The sequence below is a fragment of the Pelodiscus sinensis genome, chromosome 22 (genome assembly GCF_052426305.1).
Source record: "Pelodiscus sinensis isolate ZL-2025 chromosome 22, ASM5242630v1, whole genome shotgun sequence".
Taxonomy (NCBI): Eukaryota; Metazoa; Chordata; order Testudines; family Trionychidae; genus Pelodiscus; species Pelodiscus sinensis.
In genome coordinates this window covers 27150743-27166800 of record NC_143073.1, presented here as the reverse complement: position 1 = coordinate 27166800, position 16058 = coordinate 27150743, and the positions used below count along the sequence as shown (strand labels likewise).

Here is a 16058-nt window from a genome sequence, read left to right as displayed (position 1 = left end):
CTTGCAGATTCCGATTTCAGACCAAACAAAGTCCCCGAGGGTGAAGGTACCGGCCCCCCGGCCCCATGCATGGCCCCTTCCCCATAACCTCCTTAACCCTCTTCACAGAAGCTCAGCGTCTCTCTGACCTGGGGGGCAGGTGTCTGGGCTGCCCCCCCATACACTAACCCATCCCCCCCATCGCGCCAGCATGCGTCCGCCGCCCCCCATCTGCCTGTGTCCCTCAGGGCTAGGCTGAGCTGTCTAGTGGTTAGAGCGGGCGGCGGGGCGGGCGGGGAGCCAGGACTCCTGAGTCCTATCCGGGTTCTGGGAGGGGAGTGTGGTCTAGTGGTTACAGCAGCACTTCATGCTGATTTGGGGGTCTCTGACTCACCGGCCCGTGTCCCCCCAGCCGAGAAGGCCGCAGCCCCGGAGCGGAAGGCTCTGAAGTTGGAGCGTGAGAGCCGGGCCAGGGGGGCTGCGTCCGCCACTCCAGGCCCGGAGCTCCCCAGCGTTTCCCTGACTGTCAACCCCCCTCCGGGGGAGGGGGCCGAAGGAGAGCTGGGTAAGCCATGGGGGGCTAGGGGGTGGGGGAGGGGCCGAAGGAGAGCTGGGTAAGCCAAGGGGGGGGCCAGAGGGTGGGGGAGGGGCCGAAGGAGAGCTGGGTAAGCCAAGGGGGGGCCCCCCGGGGGGTGGGGGAGGGGCCGAAGGAGAGCTGGGTAAACCATGGGGGGGGCGGGGGGGGAGGGGCCGAAGGAGAGCTGGGTAAGCCATGGGGGGGCGGGGGTGGGGGAGGGGCCGAAGGAGAGCTGGGTAATAGCGTCCCCAGTGCTCCCCACAGCACCCCTACAGCACCCCCAGTGCCCCATAGCGTCCCCAGTGCTCCCCAATGCCCCATAGCGTCCCCAGTGCTCCCCACAGCACCCCTACAGCACCCCAATGCCCCATAGCGTCCCCAGTGCTCCCCACAGCACCCCTACAGCACCCCAATGCCCCATAGCGTCCCCAGTGCTCCCCACAGCACCCCTACAGCACCCCCAGTGCCCCATAGATCCCTAGTGCTCCCCACAGCACCCCCAGTGCCCCATAGATCCCTAGTGCTCCCCACAGCACCCCCTACAGCACCCCCAGTGCCCCATAGCGTCCCCAGTGCTCCCCACAGCACCCCTACAGCACCCCCAGTGCCCCATAGCGTCCCCAGTGCTCCCCACAGCACCCCTACAGCACCCCCAGTGCCCCATAGCGTCCCCAGTGCTCCCCACAGCACCCCCAGTGCCCCATAACGTCCCCAGTGCTCCCCACAGCACCCCTACAGCACCCCCAGTGCCCCATAGCGTCCCCAGTGCTCCCCACAGCACCCCTACAGCACCCCAATGCCCCATAGCGTCCCCAGTGCTCCCCACAGCACCCCTACAGCACCCCCAGTGCCCCATAGCGTCCCCAGTGCTCCCCACAGTGCCCCCTACAGCACCCCAGTGTCCCCATAGCATCCCCAGTGCTCCCCCAGTGTCCCCATAGCGTCCCCAGTGCTCCCCACAGCGCCCCCTACAGCAGTCCCAGTGCCCCATAGCGCCCCCATGAGCCCATAGTGCCCCCAGCACTTCCAGTGTCCCCACAGCATCCCCAGTGCTCCCCCCAGTGCCGCATAGCATCCCCAGTGCTCCCCACAGCAACCCCTACAGCACCCCCAGTGCCCCATAGATCCCTAGTGCTCCCCACAGCACCCCCAGTGCCCCATAGCATCCCCAGTGGTCCCCACAGCAACCCCCATAGCGTCCCCAGTGCTCCCCACAGCGCCCCCTACTGCACTCCCAGTGCCCCATAGCGTCCCCAGCGCCCCCTACAGCACCCCCTACAGCACCCCCAGTGCCCCGTAGCGTCCCCAGTGCTCCCCACAGCACCCCTACAGCACCCCAATGCCCCATAGCGTCCCCAGTGCTCCCCACAGCACCCCTACAGCACCCCAATGCCCCATAGTGTCCCCAGTGCTCCCCACAGCACCCCTACAGCACCCCCAGTGCCCCATAGTGTCCCCAGTGCCCCCCACAGCACCCCCTACAGCACCCCCAGTGCCCCATAGCGTCCCCAGTGCTCCCCACAGCACCTGTACAGCACCCCCAGTGCCCCAGAGCGTCCCCAGTGCTCCCCACAGCACCTGTACAGCACCACCAGTGCCCCATAGCATCCCCAGTGCTTCCCACAGCGCCCCCTACAGCACCCCCTGTGTTCCCTATAGCATTCCTCAAGCCCCTTGATGCTGCCTGTAGCATGGCCCCTCCCTGAGGCGGGTGCATGGTGGGGGCCCTGGTCCGGTGTCTGACCCCCCCCCATCTCCACCCCGGGCCTGACCTTGTCTTCCAATCCTTGCTGCCCAATGGCTTCTCCACCCCCTTGCTTCTCCCATTGGTCCATTTCTGCCCTCTGTGGCTTCTCTGTGATTGGATGGTTCTGCCGCTCTGTGTGGTTGGTTTGTGATCCCCCTCCCGGCTCTGCGGCTGACACCATCTGGGGCTCCTCTGTCCACACCCCCGTCCGTGGCTGGTCCGTGGTGCCCCGCTCCTCTCCGTGGCTGCTCCATCGTGCCCTCTGCTCTCCCTGTTTGTGGCTGGTCCATGGCCCCGCCATCCATGGCTGGTCCGTGGCCTCCTGTCTGTGGCTGGTTCATTACATCCCCTCATCCATGGCTGGTCTGTTGTGCCTCCCGCCATCCGTGGCTGGTCCATCGTGCCCCCTCCATTCGTGACTGGTCCATGGCACCCTGCTCCCCTCCCCATGGCTGGTCCATCATGCCCTCCGTGGCTGGTCCATGGCCCTGCCATCTGTGTGTGGTCCTTTGTGCCCCCTCTTTTGTGGCTTGTCCGTCGCACCCGCCGCCATCCGTGGCTGGTCCTTCATGCCCCCTGCCATCTGTGACTGGTCCATGGCGCCCCGCTGTCCGTGGCTGGTCTGTCATGCCCCATGCCATCCGTGGCTGGTCTGTTGCCCCCCTGCCATCTGTGACTGGTCTGTGGCACCCTGATCCCCCCCCCCATCGCTGGTCCATCATGCCCTCTATGCTCTCCTGTCCGTGGCTGGTCCATGGCCCTGCCATCTGTGTGTGGTCCGTCGTGCCCCCTGCCATCCGTGGCTGGTCCGTCGTGCCCCCTGCCATCCGTGGCTGGTCTGTCGTGCCCCCTGCCATCCGTGGCTGGTCTGTCGTGCCCCCTGCCGTCCGTGGCTGGTCTGTCGTGCCCCCTGCCGTCCGTGGCTGGTCTGTCGTGCCCCCTGCCGTCCGTGGCTCGTCCGTGGCCTCCCACCGTCCGTGGCTGGTCTGTCGTGCCCCCTGCCATCCGTGGCTGGTCTGTCGTGCCCCCTGCCGTCCGTGGCTGGTCTGTCGTGCCCCCTGCCGTCCGTGGCTCGTCCGTGGCCTCCCACCGTCCGTGGCTGGTTTGTCGCGCCCCCCGTCTGCGGTGTCCCCCGCTCCCGCGCCCACAGGCTGCCGGGGAGGCTGGGCCGGTCGGAGAGCCTGCGCGTGGCCGAGCGGAAGCGCTCGCAGCGCGGTTCAGCCAAGGGGAAGCAGCCGCGTTCCCGCAGCGACGTGGACCTGGACGCAGCCGCCCGCGCCGGGGAGCTGCAGGAGAGACCCCCCCTGGCGCAGGGGCGCCCGAGGCCCGGCAGTGTCACGTAGGTGCCGGAGCCCCCAGCCCCTGGGTGAACCCTTGGCAGGCCACGGGCAGAGATCTGGGGGAGCCAGGGGGCGGCTCTCCCGCCTCTCAGCCCTCTTCTCCCCACAGCCTGGAGCCCGGGGGGGGCCGGGGGAGGGGAGCCCCCGCCGTCCTTTCTGCCTCCCCAGTCTGAGGAGACTGAGCCGCGCGTTGTGGAGCTGGAGCCGGAGCCGGAGCCGCCCACGTGGCGCCAGCGCGTCCCCCCCGACGCCCTCCTCAGGCTGAAGAAAATCGAGGTCAAGCGGCAGGAGGTCATCAACGGTAAGTGGGGAGCCCTGGCTCCGCCCCCGGCCCCGCCCCCACGGGAGGCAGGCTGGAGGCCCCCCTGACGCCCGCCCCCCCCAGAGCTGTTCCTCACTGAACACGCCCACGTGCGGATGCTGCGGGTGCTGCTGGAGGTTTTCTACCAGCCGCTGCTCAGCGAGGGCTTCTTCCAGGAGACGGAGCTCACCAACATCTTCCCCAGCCTGGACGACCTCATCGAGGCGCACGGTGAGCGGGGGGGGCTGGGCCTGGGGGCCAGGGCGGGGGAGGGGCTGGGGCACTGACTGGCTCTGACACCCCCCCCCCCCCCCCGCAGCCCTTTTTCTCGAGAGTCTGAAGAAACTTCGGGAGGAGAGTGACTGTGTCATCGCTGAGATCGGGGACGCGCTGCTGGCCCGGGTAGGGGGGCCGGGAAGGGAGGGGGGCCGATTACCCATGTACGGGGGGGCTGGGGAGGGATGGGGGGCCGGTTACCCGGGTATGGGGGGCCGGTTACCTGGGTATGGGGGGGCTGGGTAGGGATGGGGCCGGTTACCCGGGTACGGGCGGGGAAGGGGGGGCCGGTTTCCCGGGTACGAGTGGGGAATGGGGGGGCCGGTTACCCGGGTCCGGGGGGGCTGGGGAGGGATGGGGGGCTGGTTACCCAGGTAGGGCGGGGAAGGGGGGCCGGTTACCCGGGTACGGGCGGGGAACGGGGGGGCCGGTTACCCAGGTACAGGGGGGCTGGGGAGGGATGGGGGGCCGGTTACCCAGGTAGGGCGGGGAAGGGGGGGCCGGTTTCCCGGGTACAGGCGGGGAAGGGGCCGGTTACCCGGGTACGGGGGAGGAAGGGGGGGGGGGCCGGTTACCCGGGTATGGGGGGGTTGGGGCGGGATGGGGCCGGTTACCCGGGTACGGGGGGGCCTGTTACCTGGGTATGGGGGGGCTGGGTAGGGATGGGGCCGGTTACCCGGGTACGGGCGGGGAAGGGGGGGCCGGTTTCCTGGGTACGGGCGGGGAAGGGGGGGGGGCCGGTTTCCCGGGTACAGGCGGGGAACGGGGGGGGCCGGTTACCCGGGTACGGGGGGGCTGGGGAGGGATGGGGGCTGGTTACCCAGGTAGGGCGGGGAAGGGGGGGCCGGTTACCCGGGTACGGGCGGGTGAACGGGGGGGCCGGTTACCTGGGTACGGGGGAGGAAGGGGGGGCCGGTTTCCCGGGTACAGGCGGGGAAGGGGGGGCCGGTTACCTGGGTACGGGCGGGGGAACGGGGGGGCCGGTTACCTGGGTACGGGCGGGGGAACGGGGGGGCCGGTTACCTGGGTACGGGGGAGGAAGGGGGGGGCCGGTTTCCTGGGTACGGGCGGGGAACGGGGGGGCCGGTTACCTGGGTACGGGGAGGAAGGGGGGGCCGGTTTCCCGGGTACAGGCGGGGAACGGGGGGGCCGGTTACCCGGGTACGGGGGGGCTGGGTAGGGATGGGGCCGGTTTCCTGGGTACGGGCGGGGGAACGGGGGGCCGGTTACCTGGGTACGGGGAGGAAGGGGGGGCCGGTTTCCCGGGTACAGGCGGGGAACGGGGGGGGCCGGTTACCCGGGTACGGGGGGGCTGGGTAGGGATGGGGCCGGTTTCCCGGGTACGGGCGGGGGAACGGGGGGGCCGGTTACCTGGGTACAGGCGGGGAACGGGGGGGGGGGCCGGTTTCCCGGGTACGGGGGGGCTGGGTAGGGATGGGGCCGGTTACCCAGGTAGGGCGGGGAAGGGGGGGCCGGTTTCCCGGGTACGGGGGGGCTGGGGAGGGATGGGGGCCGGTTACCCAGGTAGGGCGGGGAAGGGGGGGCCGGTTTCCCGGGTACGGGGGGGCTGGGGAGGGATGGGGGCCGGTTACCCAGGTAGGGCGGGGAAGGGGGGGCCGGTTTCCCGGGTACAGGCGGGGAACGGGGGGGGCCGGTTACCCGGGTACGGGGGGGCTGGGGAGGGATGGGGGCCGGTTACCCAGGTAGGGCGGGGAAGGGGGGGCCGGTTTCCCGGGTACGGGGGGGCTGGGGAGGGAGGGGGGCCGGTTACCCAGGTAGGGCGGGGAAGGGGGGGCCGGTTTCCCGGGTACAGGCGGGGAACGGGGGGGGCCGGTTTCCCGGGTACGGGGGGGCTGGGGAGGGATGGGGCCGGTTTCCCGGGTACGGGCGGGGGAACGGGGGGGGCCGGTTACCTGGGTACGGGGGAGGAAGGGGGGGCCGGTTTCCCGGGTACAGGCGGGGAACAGGGGGGCCGGTTACCCGGGTACGGGGGGGCTGGGTAGGGATGGGGCCGGTTTCCCGGGTACGGGCGGGGGAACAGGGGGGCCGGTTACCTGGGTACAGGCGGGGAACGGGGGGGGCCGGTTTCCCGGGTACGGGGGGGCTGGGGAGGGATGGGGGCCGGTTACCCAGGTAGGGCGGGGAAGGGGGGGCCGGTTTCCCGGGGCCGGGGGGATCGGTGGGCCCAGGACAGGCTGTGGGGCTGGAGGCAGGGACCCTGGGACGGGCGCAGAGCTGCAGGCAGTTGACACCCCCTGCCCCACAGTTTGACGGGCCGGAGGGCGGCTGGTTCCAGAAGATCTCGTCCCGGTTCTGCAGCCGCCAGTCCTTCGCGCTGGAGCAGCTCAAGGCCAAGCAGCGCAAGGAGCCTCGCTTCAGCCAGTTCATCCAGGTACCCCCGGCCCCTCCCAACCCCGGCCCTGCCTGCCCCCCAGCAGCCCTGCCCCCCCCACACTCCCTGGCCCCGCCCTCTCCCAGCCCCCCATGCCCTGCCTCTGGCCCCGCCCTCCCCTTCCCTCCCCTCCCCCACCAGCTGCCCCGTCTCTGCGAGGGGCGCCCCAGTCCTGGTGTGGCCCGGGGCCCAGCCGGCCTGTTCCCGCAGGAGGCGGAGAGCCTGGCGCGGTGCCGGCGGCTGCAGCTGAAGGACATAATCCCCACCGAGATGCAGCGGCTCACCAAGTACCCCCTGCTGCTGGAGAACATCGCCAAGTGCACGGGTGGGTGGGGGGGAGGGACCGGGCGAGGAGGGGCCGGCTGGGGGGCGGGGGAAGGGCCGGTTGGGATGGCCGGCAGGCGGGGGACGAGAGAGGGGCTGATTGGGACAGGGCTAGCTGGCGGGGAGGGGTCGGCTGGGGGAGGGGCAAGGCCGGCTGGGGGAGGGGCCAGCTGGCGGGGAGGGGCTGGCTGGGGGCGGGGCAAGGCCAGCTGGCGGGGAGGGGCTGGCTGGGGGCGGGGCAAGGCCAGCTGGGGGAGGGGCCAGCTGGCGGGGAGGGGCCGGCTGGGGGGCGGGGGAAGGGCTGGTTGGGATGGGGCCGGCAGGCGGGGGGACGAGAGAGGGGCTGATTGGGACAGGGCTAGCTGGCGGGGAGGGGTCGGCTGGGGGAGGGGCCAGCTGGCGGGGAGGGGTCGGCTGGGGGAGGGGCCAGCTGGGGGGCGGGAGAGGGGCCGGTTGGGACAGGCCCGCTGGCGGGGGGGGCTGGCTGGGGGCGGGGCAAGGCCGGCTGGGGGAGGGGCCAGCTGGCGGGGAGGGGCCGGCTGGGGGCGGGGCAAGGCCGGCTGGGGGAGGGGCCAGCTGGCGGGGAGGGGCCGGCTGGGGGCGGGGCAAGGCCGGCTGGGGGTGGGGCCAGCTGGCGGGGAGGGGCCGGCTGGGGGCGGGGCCAGCTGGCGGGGAGGGGCTGGCTGGGGGCGGGGCAAGGCCGGCTGGGGGCGGGGCACTGACCAGGCCCACGCCCCCAGAGGAGGAAGAGGAGCAGGCGAAGGTCCAGCGCGCGGCCGATTGCTGCCGGCAAATCCTCAACCACGTCAACCAGGAGGTGCGGCACATGGAGAACCTCATGGTGAGTCGCCCGCTGCCCCCCCCCCCCGTCCGTCCGTCCGCGCCCTGCCCCAGCCCCCGTGCATGGGCCCCTCCCTCCCTCCGTCCGTCTGTCCCTCCGTCCGTCCACACCCTGCCCCAGCCCACGTGCACGGGCCCCTCCCTCCGTCCGTCCGTCCGCACCCTGCCCCAGTCCCCATGCACGGGCCCCTCTGTCCGTCCGTCCGCACCCTGCCCCAGCCCCCGTGCACGGGCCCCTCCCTCCGTCCGTCCGTCTGTCCGCGCCCTGCCCCAGTCCCCATGCACGGGCCCCTCTGTCCGTCCGTCCGTCCGCGCCCTGCCCCAGCCCCCATGCACGGGCCCCTCTGTCCGTCCGTCCGCGCCCTGCCCCAGCCCCCGTGCACGGGCCCCTCTGTCCGTCTGTCCATCCGTCCGTCCGCGCCCTGCCCCAGCCCCCGTGCACGGGCCCCTCTGTCCGTCTGTCCATCCGTCCGTCCGCGCCCTGCCCCAGCCCCCGTGCACGGGCCCCTCTGTCCGTCCGTCCGCGCCCTGCCCCAGCCCCCGTGCACGGGCCCCTCTGTCCGTCTGTCCGCGCGTCCGTCCACGTCCTGCCCCAGCCCACGTGCACGGGCCCCTCTGTCCGTCTGTCCTGCCCAGCGCTAACCACCCCCCCCCCCCCCCGTAGAAGCTGAAGGACTACCAGAAGCGCTTGGATCTCTCCAACCTGAAGCAGAGCACAGACCCGCTGCTGAGCGAGTTCAAGGTGGGCTTTGCTGGGCGGCGTGTGGGGAGCTGGGCTTAGGAGTGGGGGGGGCTGATTGGGGGCTGGGTTGGGCGCACAGGCAGGTGGGGGCCGGGGCCTTGGTTAAGGGAGCAGACAGGTGGGGGTGGGGGGCTGGTTGGGAGCTGGGTTGGGGACAGGGGGCTGGCTGGGGGCGCAGGCAGGTGGGGGCGGGGGCTGGGTTAGGGACAGGGGGCTGGCTGGGGGCACAGGCAGGTGGGGGCGAGGGGCTGGATTAGGGACAGGGGGCTGGCTGGGGGCGCAGACAGGTGGGGGCGGGGGCTGGGTTGGGGACAGAGGGAAGAGGGGGAGGGGTTCTGCCTGGGGTTCAGGGCTGCTCCCTTCTAACTGGGTCCCCCCAGAACACGGATATCACCACGCGGAACCTGGTGCACGAGGGGCCCCTGACCTGGCGCGTCAGCAGAGACAAGGCAGTGGGTGAGTGATGGGCTGGGGGGCCAGGCTGGGAGGGGCTGGGGGTCAGTGGGGAGCGGTGGCTGGGAGGGGCTGGGGGGGCAGTGGGGAGCGGTGGCTGGGAGGGGCCGAGGGGGCAGTGGGGAGCGGTGGCTGGGAGGGACTGGGGGGGCAGTGGGGAGCGGTGGCTGGGAGGGCCCTGGGGGGCAGTGGGGAGCGGAGGCTGGGGGCGCAGTGGGGAGCGGTGGCTGGGAGGGGCCGGGGGGGCAGTGGGGAGTGGTGGCTGGGAGGGGCCGGGGGTCAGTGGGGAGCGGTGGCTGGGAGGGGCCGGGGGGGGCAGTGGGGAGCGGAGGCTGGGGGGGGCAGTGGGGAGCGGTGGCTGGGAGGGGCCGGGGGGGCAGTGGGGAGCGGAGGCTGGGGGGGCAGTGGGGAGCGGTGGCTGGGAGGGGCCGGGGGGGCAGTGGGGAGCGGAGGCTGGGGGGGCAGTGGGGAGCGGTGGCTGGGAGGGGCCGGGGGTCAGTGGGGAGCGGTGGCTTGGAGGGGCCGGGGGGGCAGTGGGGAGCGGTGGCTGGGAGGGGCCGGGGGTCAGTGGGGAGCGGAGGCTGGGAGGGGCCGGGGGGGCAGTGGGGAGCGGAGGCTGGGGGGGGCAGTGGGGAGCCGTGGCTGGGAGGGGTCGGGGGGGCAGTGGGCAGTGCTGGCTGGGAGGGGCCGGGGGACTCTCCAGGATCTGTGGGAACATTAGGGGGCTGGAGCCGTGGGGAAATTGTGTCACTGAGTGTGGGGAAATCTCTGGGCCCTGCCCCACACCCGCAGCCAGAGGGGACTCTCAGGCGGCAGGTAGAAGAGAAGGTCTGTCGGGTCCCAGGGCTTGTTACAGGAGCCAGGCGCAGCCAGCACAGCCCGGGGGGGGGGGTCTAGAGCCAGGGCCCTGCCCCCCCAGGACAGCAAGAGCCCCCCCTCCCTCAGCCAGCTGAAAACTAACTCAGCAACTGGCCCCAGCCCCCGAGGCTGCTCCCCCCCGTCCTGCTGCCCGGCCCCTGGTGCTATCGCTGTCACTGGACCTCAGGCTGAACCTGCTCCCCAGTGAGTCGCGCCCGCCCCCCCCCCCAATGCTGCAGTGCCCGGGGAAACTGAGGCACAGACACACACAGTCCCTCCAGAAGCGCACAGGGCCCCAGACTCCCACACCAGCGAAGACAGGGGCTGCGAGCGTGATACAGCGCCCACTAGGGAACACGGCCTCCCTGCATCCCTCCGGAGGAGCCCCCATGTGACAGCCCTTTCAGGGGCTGGGCCCCCGGCATTGGGGCTCTGCTGTGGCCCTTTTGGGGGACCCCATCTCCAGGACAGGGCCTCTAGCTAGTCACCCAGGAGGGTCTGACCCAGCCAGAGCTGCTCTCAGGCCTCCGACCAGCCAGCCGGGTGTGTCCCATCCCCCCGTCCTGGGTCCCGTCCTGTGCTTTGGCCCCCACACCGGCTGGTCGGTCCCTGGGCCCCGTCGTGCCCCCGGCCAGACCTGGCTGCTCCCTTCAAGCCGCTGTCTGCGCGGTGAGGTCACGCCGGGTCCCCCAGCTCCTTACACTGCAGCGCACAGGGAAACTGAGGCACGCAGCCCACCGGAACCCCCCCGTTTGGCATGGGGAGGGCGGTGGGTGTGTTGGCTGAGGCAGATGGGGCCAGGGCGGGGCCAGGGCCCACGTGGGGGGCAAGGGCAGCCCCTTGGCTGACCCCGCCCTGCCCCCAGAGGTGCACGTGCTGCTGCTGGACGACATCCTGGTGCTGCTGCAGCGACAGGAGGAGCGGCTGGTTCTTCGCTGCCACAGCCGCCCGGCCGGCCCGGTGCCCGAGGCCCGCCAGGTCCTGAGCCCCATCATCAAGCTCCGCTCCGCCATGACCCGGGAGGTGGCCACAGGTCGGCAGCTGGGGGCCCGGGGAGGCAGCGGGGAGGATCCAGGGGGCAGCCAGGGGGAAGCCTGGGGGGCCCTGGGAGGCAGCAGCGGGGAACCAGGAGGCAGTTGGGGGGTTCTGGGAAGCAGTGGGGGGGACCCAGGGGGAAGCCTGGGGGGCCCTTGGAGGCAGCGGGGGGGAAGCCCTGGGCGGCAGGGGGCTGGGGGGTCAGCGGGGGGGGCCCTGACCCCACTCTTGCCCCAGGCGGTGAGGATGCACCCGTGTTTGATGCCTGGCTCTGCAGAGTCTGAGCCAATCACTGCTGGGCAGGCTGCCCCAGTGCATTGTGGGTAGTTTAGTCCTCCCCCCCCCCGGGGCGCTGATGGGGGGGCCGCTGGGTAGGGCCGGGGGGGCTGCGTGGACACAGGGGCCCCCTCTGATTGGCCCCTGCTCCTCCCAGACCACAAGGCCTTTTACGTCATCTTCAGCTGGGAGAACGGAGCGCAGATCTACGAGCTGGTGGCCCAGAGTGTGTCCGAGAGAAAGAAGTGGGTGTCGTCCGGGGAGGGCTGGGGGGGGCTGCAGGGTGGGAGGGGGGGCCTCATCAGGGGTGGGGGGCGGGGGCAGGGGCTGTGTTTCAGGAGTGGGGGGTCCTGGAAAGGCTGGCTGGGGGGACGGAGGGCTGTGTGTCGGGCGTGGGGGGCCCAGGCAGGGCTGGGCGGGGGGCTGCAGGGCGGGAGTGGGGGGGCCCCAGCAGGGCTGGGGGTCGGGAGTCTGTGTGTCGGGAGTGGGGGGCCCTGGAAGAGCTGGGCGGGGGGCTGCAGGGTGGGAGTGGGGGGCCCCGGCAGGGCTGGGGGCAGGGGCTGTGTCGGGAGTGGGGGGCCCCGGCAGGGCTGGGGGCAGGGGCTGTGTCGGGAGTGGGGGGCCCCGGCAGGGCTGGGGGCAGGGGCTGTGTCGGGAGTGGGGGGCCCCGGCAGGGCTGGGGGCAGGGGCTGTGTCGGGAGTGGGGGGCCCCGGCAGGGCTGGGGGCAGGGGCTGTGTCGGGAGTGGGGGGCCCCGGCAGGGCTGGGGGCAGGGGCTGTGTCGGGAGTGGGGGGTGCCGGCAGGGCTGGGGGCAGGGGCTGTGTCGGGAGTGGGGGGCCCCGGCAGGGCTGGGGGCAGGGGCTGTGTCGGGAGTGGGGGGCCCCGGCAGGGCTGGGGGCAGGGGCTGTGTCGGGAGTGGGGGGTGCCGGCAGGGCTGGGGGCAGGGGCTGTGTCGGGAGTGGGGGGCCCCGGCAGGGCTGGGGGCAGGGGCTGTGTCGGGAGTGGGGGGCGCCGGCTGGTCTCACCGTCTCTGCTCCGGTAGCTGGTGCGCTCTGATCAGCGACACGGCCGGGTCTCTCAAGCTGCCAGAAGTTGGTCGCCTCAAACCACGTCGTTCTGGGCAGAGCCTGTCGGCCCCACACAGCCCCAGGTAGTGAGTGCAGAAGGCAGGGGGGGCCAGCTGTACGGGGACCCCTCCCCTGGCGCTGGGGTGCAGCTGGCTCTGGGGTGGGGGAGGGGCTGGCTGTACAGGGACCCCTGGCCCGGCGCTGGGGTGCGGCTGGCTCTGGGGTGGGGCAGGGGCTGGCTGTACAGGGACCCCTGGCCCGGCGCTGGGGTGCGGCTGGCTCTGGGGTGGGGCAGGGGCTGGCTGTACAGGGACCCCTGGCCCGGTGCTGGGGTGCGGCTGGCTCTGGGGTGCGGCTGGCTCTGGGGTGGGGGAGGGGCTGGCTGTACAGGGACCCCTGGCCCGGCGCTGGGGTGCGGCTGGCTCTGGGGTGGGGGAGGGGCTGGCTGTACAGGGACCCCTGGCCCGGCGCTGGGGTGCGGCTGGCTCTGGGGCGGGACGTTTACATGGGGGCAGAGTAGGACGTGGCCTGACCTGCAGCTCTGGAGGGATGGGGATGGGGGGGCCTTGTTCTTTCTATCTCTGCTGACACCCCCCCACCCCCGCACCCCATAGCTACCGGGAGCCGCTGCTGAGCAGTTCGGAGAACGGGAATCCTGCCAAGGAGACGCTACCCGTGGACGGTGAGGGGGCCAAATCTGCCTCTGCCCCTGGCTCCTCTCTCCCTGACCCCCCCCGGCCAAAGCAGGGGGGCTGGGTGGGGACAGGAGGTACCTGAGCTGGTGGGGAGGGATCAGGACACGTGGGCTCCGTGGTGGCTGGGCTGGGACAGGATTCCTGGTTCTATGGGGCCCACAGGGGCCCTGGGTGACTGTGCCCTGCCCCCAGAGCGGGAGAAGGACGGGGCGCCGGAGGGGGGGTGCTGGGGGCCTACAGGGGCCCTGGGTGACTGTGCCCTGCCCCCAGAGCGGGAGAAGGACGGGGCGCCGGAGGGGGGGTGCTGGGGGCCCACAGGGGCCCTGGGTGACTGTGCCCTGCCCCCAGAGCGGGAGAAGGACGGGGCGCCGGAGGGGGGGGCGCTGGGGGCCCACAGGGGCCCTGGGTGACTGTGCCCTGCCCCCAGAGCGGGAGAAGGACGGGGCGCCGGAGGGGGGGCGCTGGGGGCCCACAGGGGTCCTGGGTGACTGTGCCCTGCCCCCAGAGCGGGAGAAGGACGGGGCGCCGGAGGGGGGGTGCTGGGGGCCCACAGGGGCCCTGGGTGACTGTGCCCTGCCCCCAGAGCGGGAGAAGGACGGGGCGCCGGAGGGGGGGCGCTGGGGGCCCACAGGGGTCCTGGGTGACTGTGCCCTGCCCCCAGAGCGGGAGAAGGACGGGGCGCCGGAGGGGGGGCGCTGGGGGCCCACAGGGGTCCTGGGTGACTGTGCCCTGCCCCCAGAGCGGGAGAAGGACGGGGCGCCGGAGGGGGGGCGCTGGGGGCCCACAGGGGCCCTGGGTGACTGTGCCCTGCCCCCAGAGCGGGAGAAGGACGGGGCGCCGGAGGGGGGGTGCTGGGGGCCCACAGGGGCCCTGGGTGACTGTGCCCTGCCCCCAGAGCGGGAGAAGGACGGGGCGCCGGAGGGGGCCGTGTTTGAGAAGCTGGAGAAGGACCCGGAGCGGACGCTGGCGGAGCTGCTGCTGCTGCACAAGCCCCGGGCGGCGGGCGAGGAGGCCTTGGCTGAGGCTGCGCTGGAGAGAGGTGAGACCCCCCCCCTCCTCCTGTCCCACTCCCTGGGGGGCGCAGGGGGAGCAGCCTGGCCCATGGCCGGGAGCAGGGCTGGGCCCGGAGCCACCAAGCTGCTGGGCCTTGGGTCACATCCTGGCGGCCCAGCGGGGGCGGGGGCCTGTGGAGGGAACCCCCACATCTGCCCCTCCCCGCAGTGGTGGCACTGAAGAGGCTGCTGCTTGGGGAGCCCCCCCTGCCAGAGGACGGGGACCCTGGCTCCCCTGGGGACGCCTGGCACCGGGCGCCGGAGAACAGGGGCACCGGAGACGAGGCTCAGGAGAGAGACGCCGGCACCAGGAGCGAGGGGGAGCCACCAGGTACGAGAACAGCCTGCGGGGAAGGGGGGGCCATGGGAGCGGGGGCTGCTGGGAAGGGGGGGCCATGGGAGCAGGCGCTGCTGGGAAGGGGGGGCCATGGGAGCGGGGGCTGCTGGAATATGGGGGGGCCATGGGAGCGGGGGCTGCTGGGAAGGGGGGGCCATGGGAGCGGGGGCTGCTGGGACATGGGGGGCCATGGGAGTGGGGGCTGCTGGGAAATGGGGGGGCCATGGGAGCAGGCGCTGCTGGGACATGGGGGGGCCATGGGAGCGGGGGCTGCTGGGAAGGGGGGGCCATGGGAGCAGGCGCTGCTGGGAAGGGGGGCCATGGGAGCGGGGGCTGCTGGGACATGGGGGGGCCATGGGAGCGGGGGCTGCTGGGAAGGGGGCTGTTCCCTAGTGGGCACTGTGTTCACTCTTGCAGCCCCTGTATTCACCAGCTGCTGTGTGGGGTGTGAGTCTGGGGCCCTGTGCGCTTCTGGAGGGACTGTGTGTGTCTGTGCCTCAGTTTCCCCGGGCACTGCAGCATGGGGGGGGGCCGGGTGCGACTCACTGGGGAAGCAGGTTCAGGCCTGAGGCCCAGTGACAGCGATAGGGCCAGGGGCTGGGCCGCAGGACTGGGGGGGTGGGCTGGGGGAGTTGGTGGGTGTGTGTTAGTTTTCAGCTGGCTGGGGGGCAGGACGCTGGCTCTGTTCCCCCCCCCCCCCCCCCCCCCGCGGGCTGTGCTGGCTGCGCCTGGCTCCTGTGACAAGTCCTGGGACCCGACAGACCTTCTCTTCTACCTGCCACCGGAGAGTCCCCTCTGGCTGGGGGGCGGGGGAGACGGGGAGGGCCGGGACTCCCCCACACTCGTGACAGGGGCCATGGGAGCTGGGGCACGGGGGCAGAGATGCATGCTGGGACATGCCATCGGGCGGGGGGGTGGGGGGAGTCTGCTTGGGAGGCTGGACTGACCTGACTCCCTTGTTCTCTGCCAGGGGAGGCCCCGAATGGCCCCAGCTCTGTGGATTGGGGGTCGCGGCCCCCGGCCGGGGAGGGACCCGCCTCCACCCTCGTCCTGGCCCCCCAGCAGCGGGAGGGCCTGCGTCTCCACTTCCAGCAGCTGGAGGAGACTGTCCTCAGGCTGAAGGTACAGGGGGGCTGCCGGGCCTTGGGGGAGTCAGGGAGTGGGGAAGGGGAGCAAGTTCTCACTGCTGAACCCCCCCAGGACATGGAGGAGGGCTACTCCCAGCTGCAGCAGCTTCTGGCGAAGCACAGCTCCGACGCCGCGCCCAGCTGCACGTGAGGGGCAGCCACGGACACAGGTGGGGCAGGGGCCCGGCGGGGGGGCTGGGCCTTGCCCATCAGCCCTGGGGGGCCCGGGGAGTGGCTGGGAGGCGACATTGGAAGGGAGGCAGGGATGGGGGGGCCGAGAGGTGACGTGGGAAGTGGAGCGGGGGGGCTCGGGACACGGCGGGGCAGGAGACGGTGGGGGCCTGGGAGGCGACATGGGGAGCGGGGCAGGGGTGGTGGTAGTGGGGCTCGGGACATGGGGGGTGGGAGGCAGCAGGAGCCGGGAGGGAGCAGGGCGTGGGGCTTGGGACATGGAGGGAGGCAGCGGGAGCCAGGAGGCGACATGGGGAGGGGGGTGAGGAGCGGGGCAGGGGGCTCCAGACGTGGAGGGAGCCAGGAGGCGACATGGGGAGGGGGGCGGGGATGTGGGGAGCGGGGCGGGAGGGCTCGGGACGTGGAGGGAGCCAGGAGGCGACATGGGGAGGGGGGCGGGGATGTGGGG

The 16058-nt window shown here is 72.7% G+C and overlaps 1 protein-coding gene across 1 annotated transcript in view; it reads left to right on the top strand.

Moving 5' to 3' along the window:
* The window catches only part of ARHGEF1 (Rho guanine nucleotide exchange factor 1), a 29088-nt gene extending 13443 nt beyond the window's left edge, over window positions 1-15645 (top strand). Inside the window, 19 exon segments of the mRNA XM_089772761.1 lie at window positions 8-46; window positions 392-594; window positions 2999-3648; window positions 3760-3944; window positions 4029-4175; window positions 4264-4346; window positions 6487-6612; window positions 6823-6937; window positions 7677-7777; window positions 8441-8518; window positions 8899-8974; window positions 10695-10862; window positions 11298-11385; window positions 12183-12290; window positions 12822-12889; window positions 13798-13941; window positions 14124-14285; window positions 15262-15413; window positions 15492-15645. Coding sequence (XP_089628887.1) covers window positions 8-46; window positions 392-594; window positions 2999-3648; window positions 3760-3944; window positions 4029-4175; window positions 4264-4346; window positions 6487-6612; window positions 6823-6937; window positions 7677-7777; window positions 8441-8518; window positions 8899-8974; window positions 10695-10862; window positions 11298-11385; window positions 12183-12290; window positions 12822-12889; window positions 13798-13941; window positions 14124-14285; window positions 15262-15413; window positions 15492-15569 — 2771 coding nt within the window. The 3' untranslated portion in view covers window positions 15570-15645.
* Window positions 15646-16058: the final 413 nt, after the last annotated feature.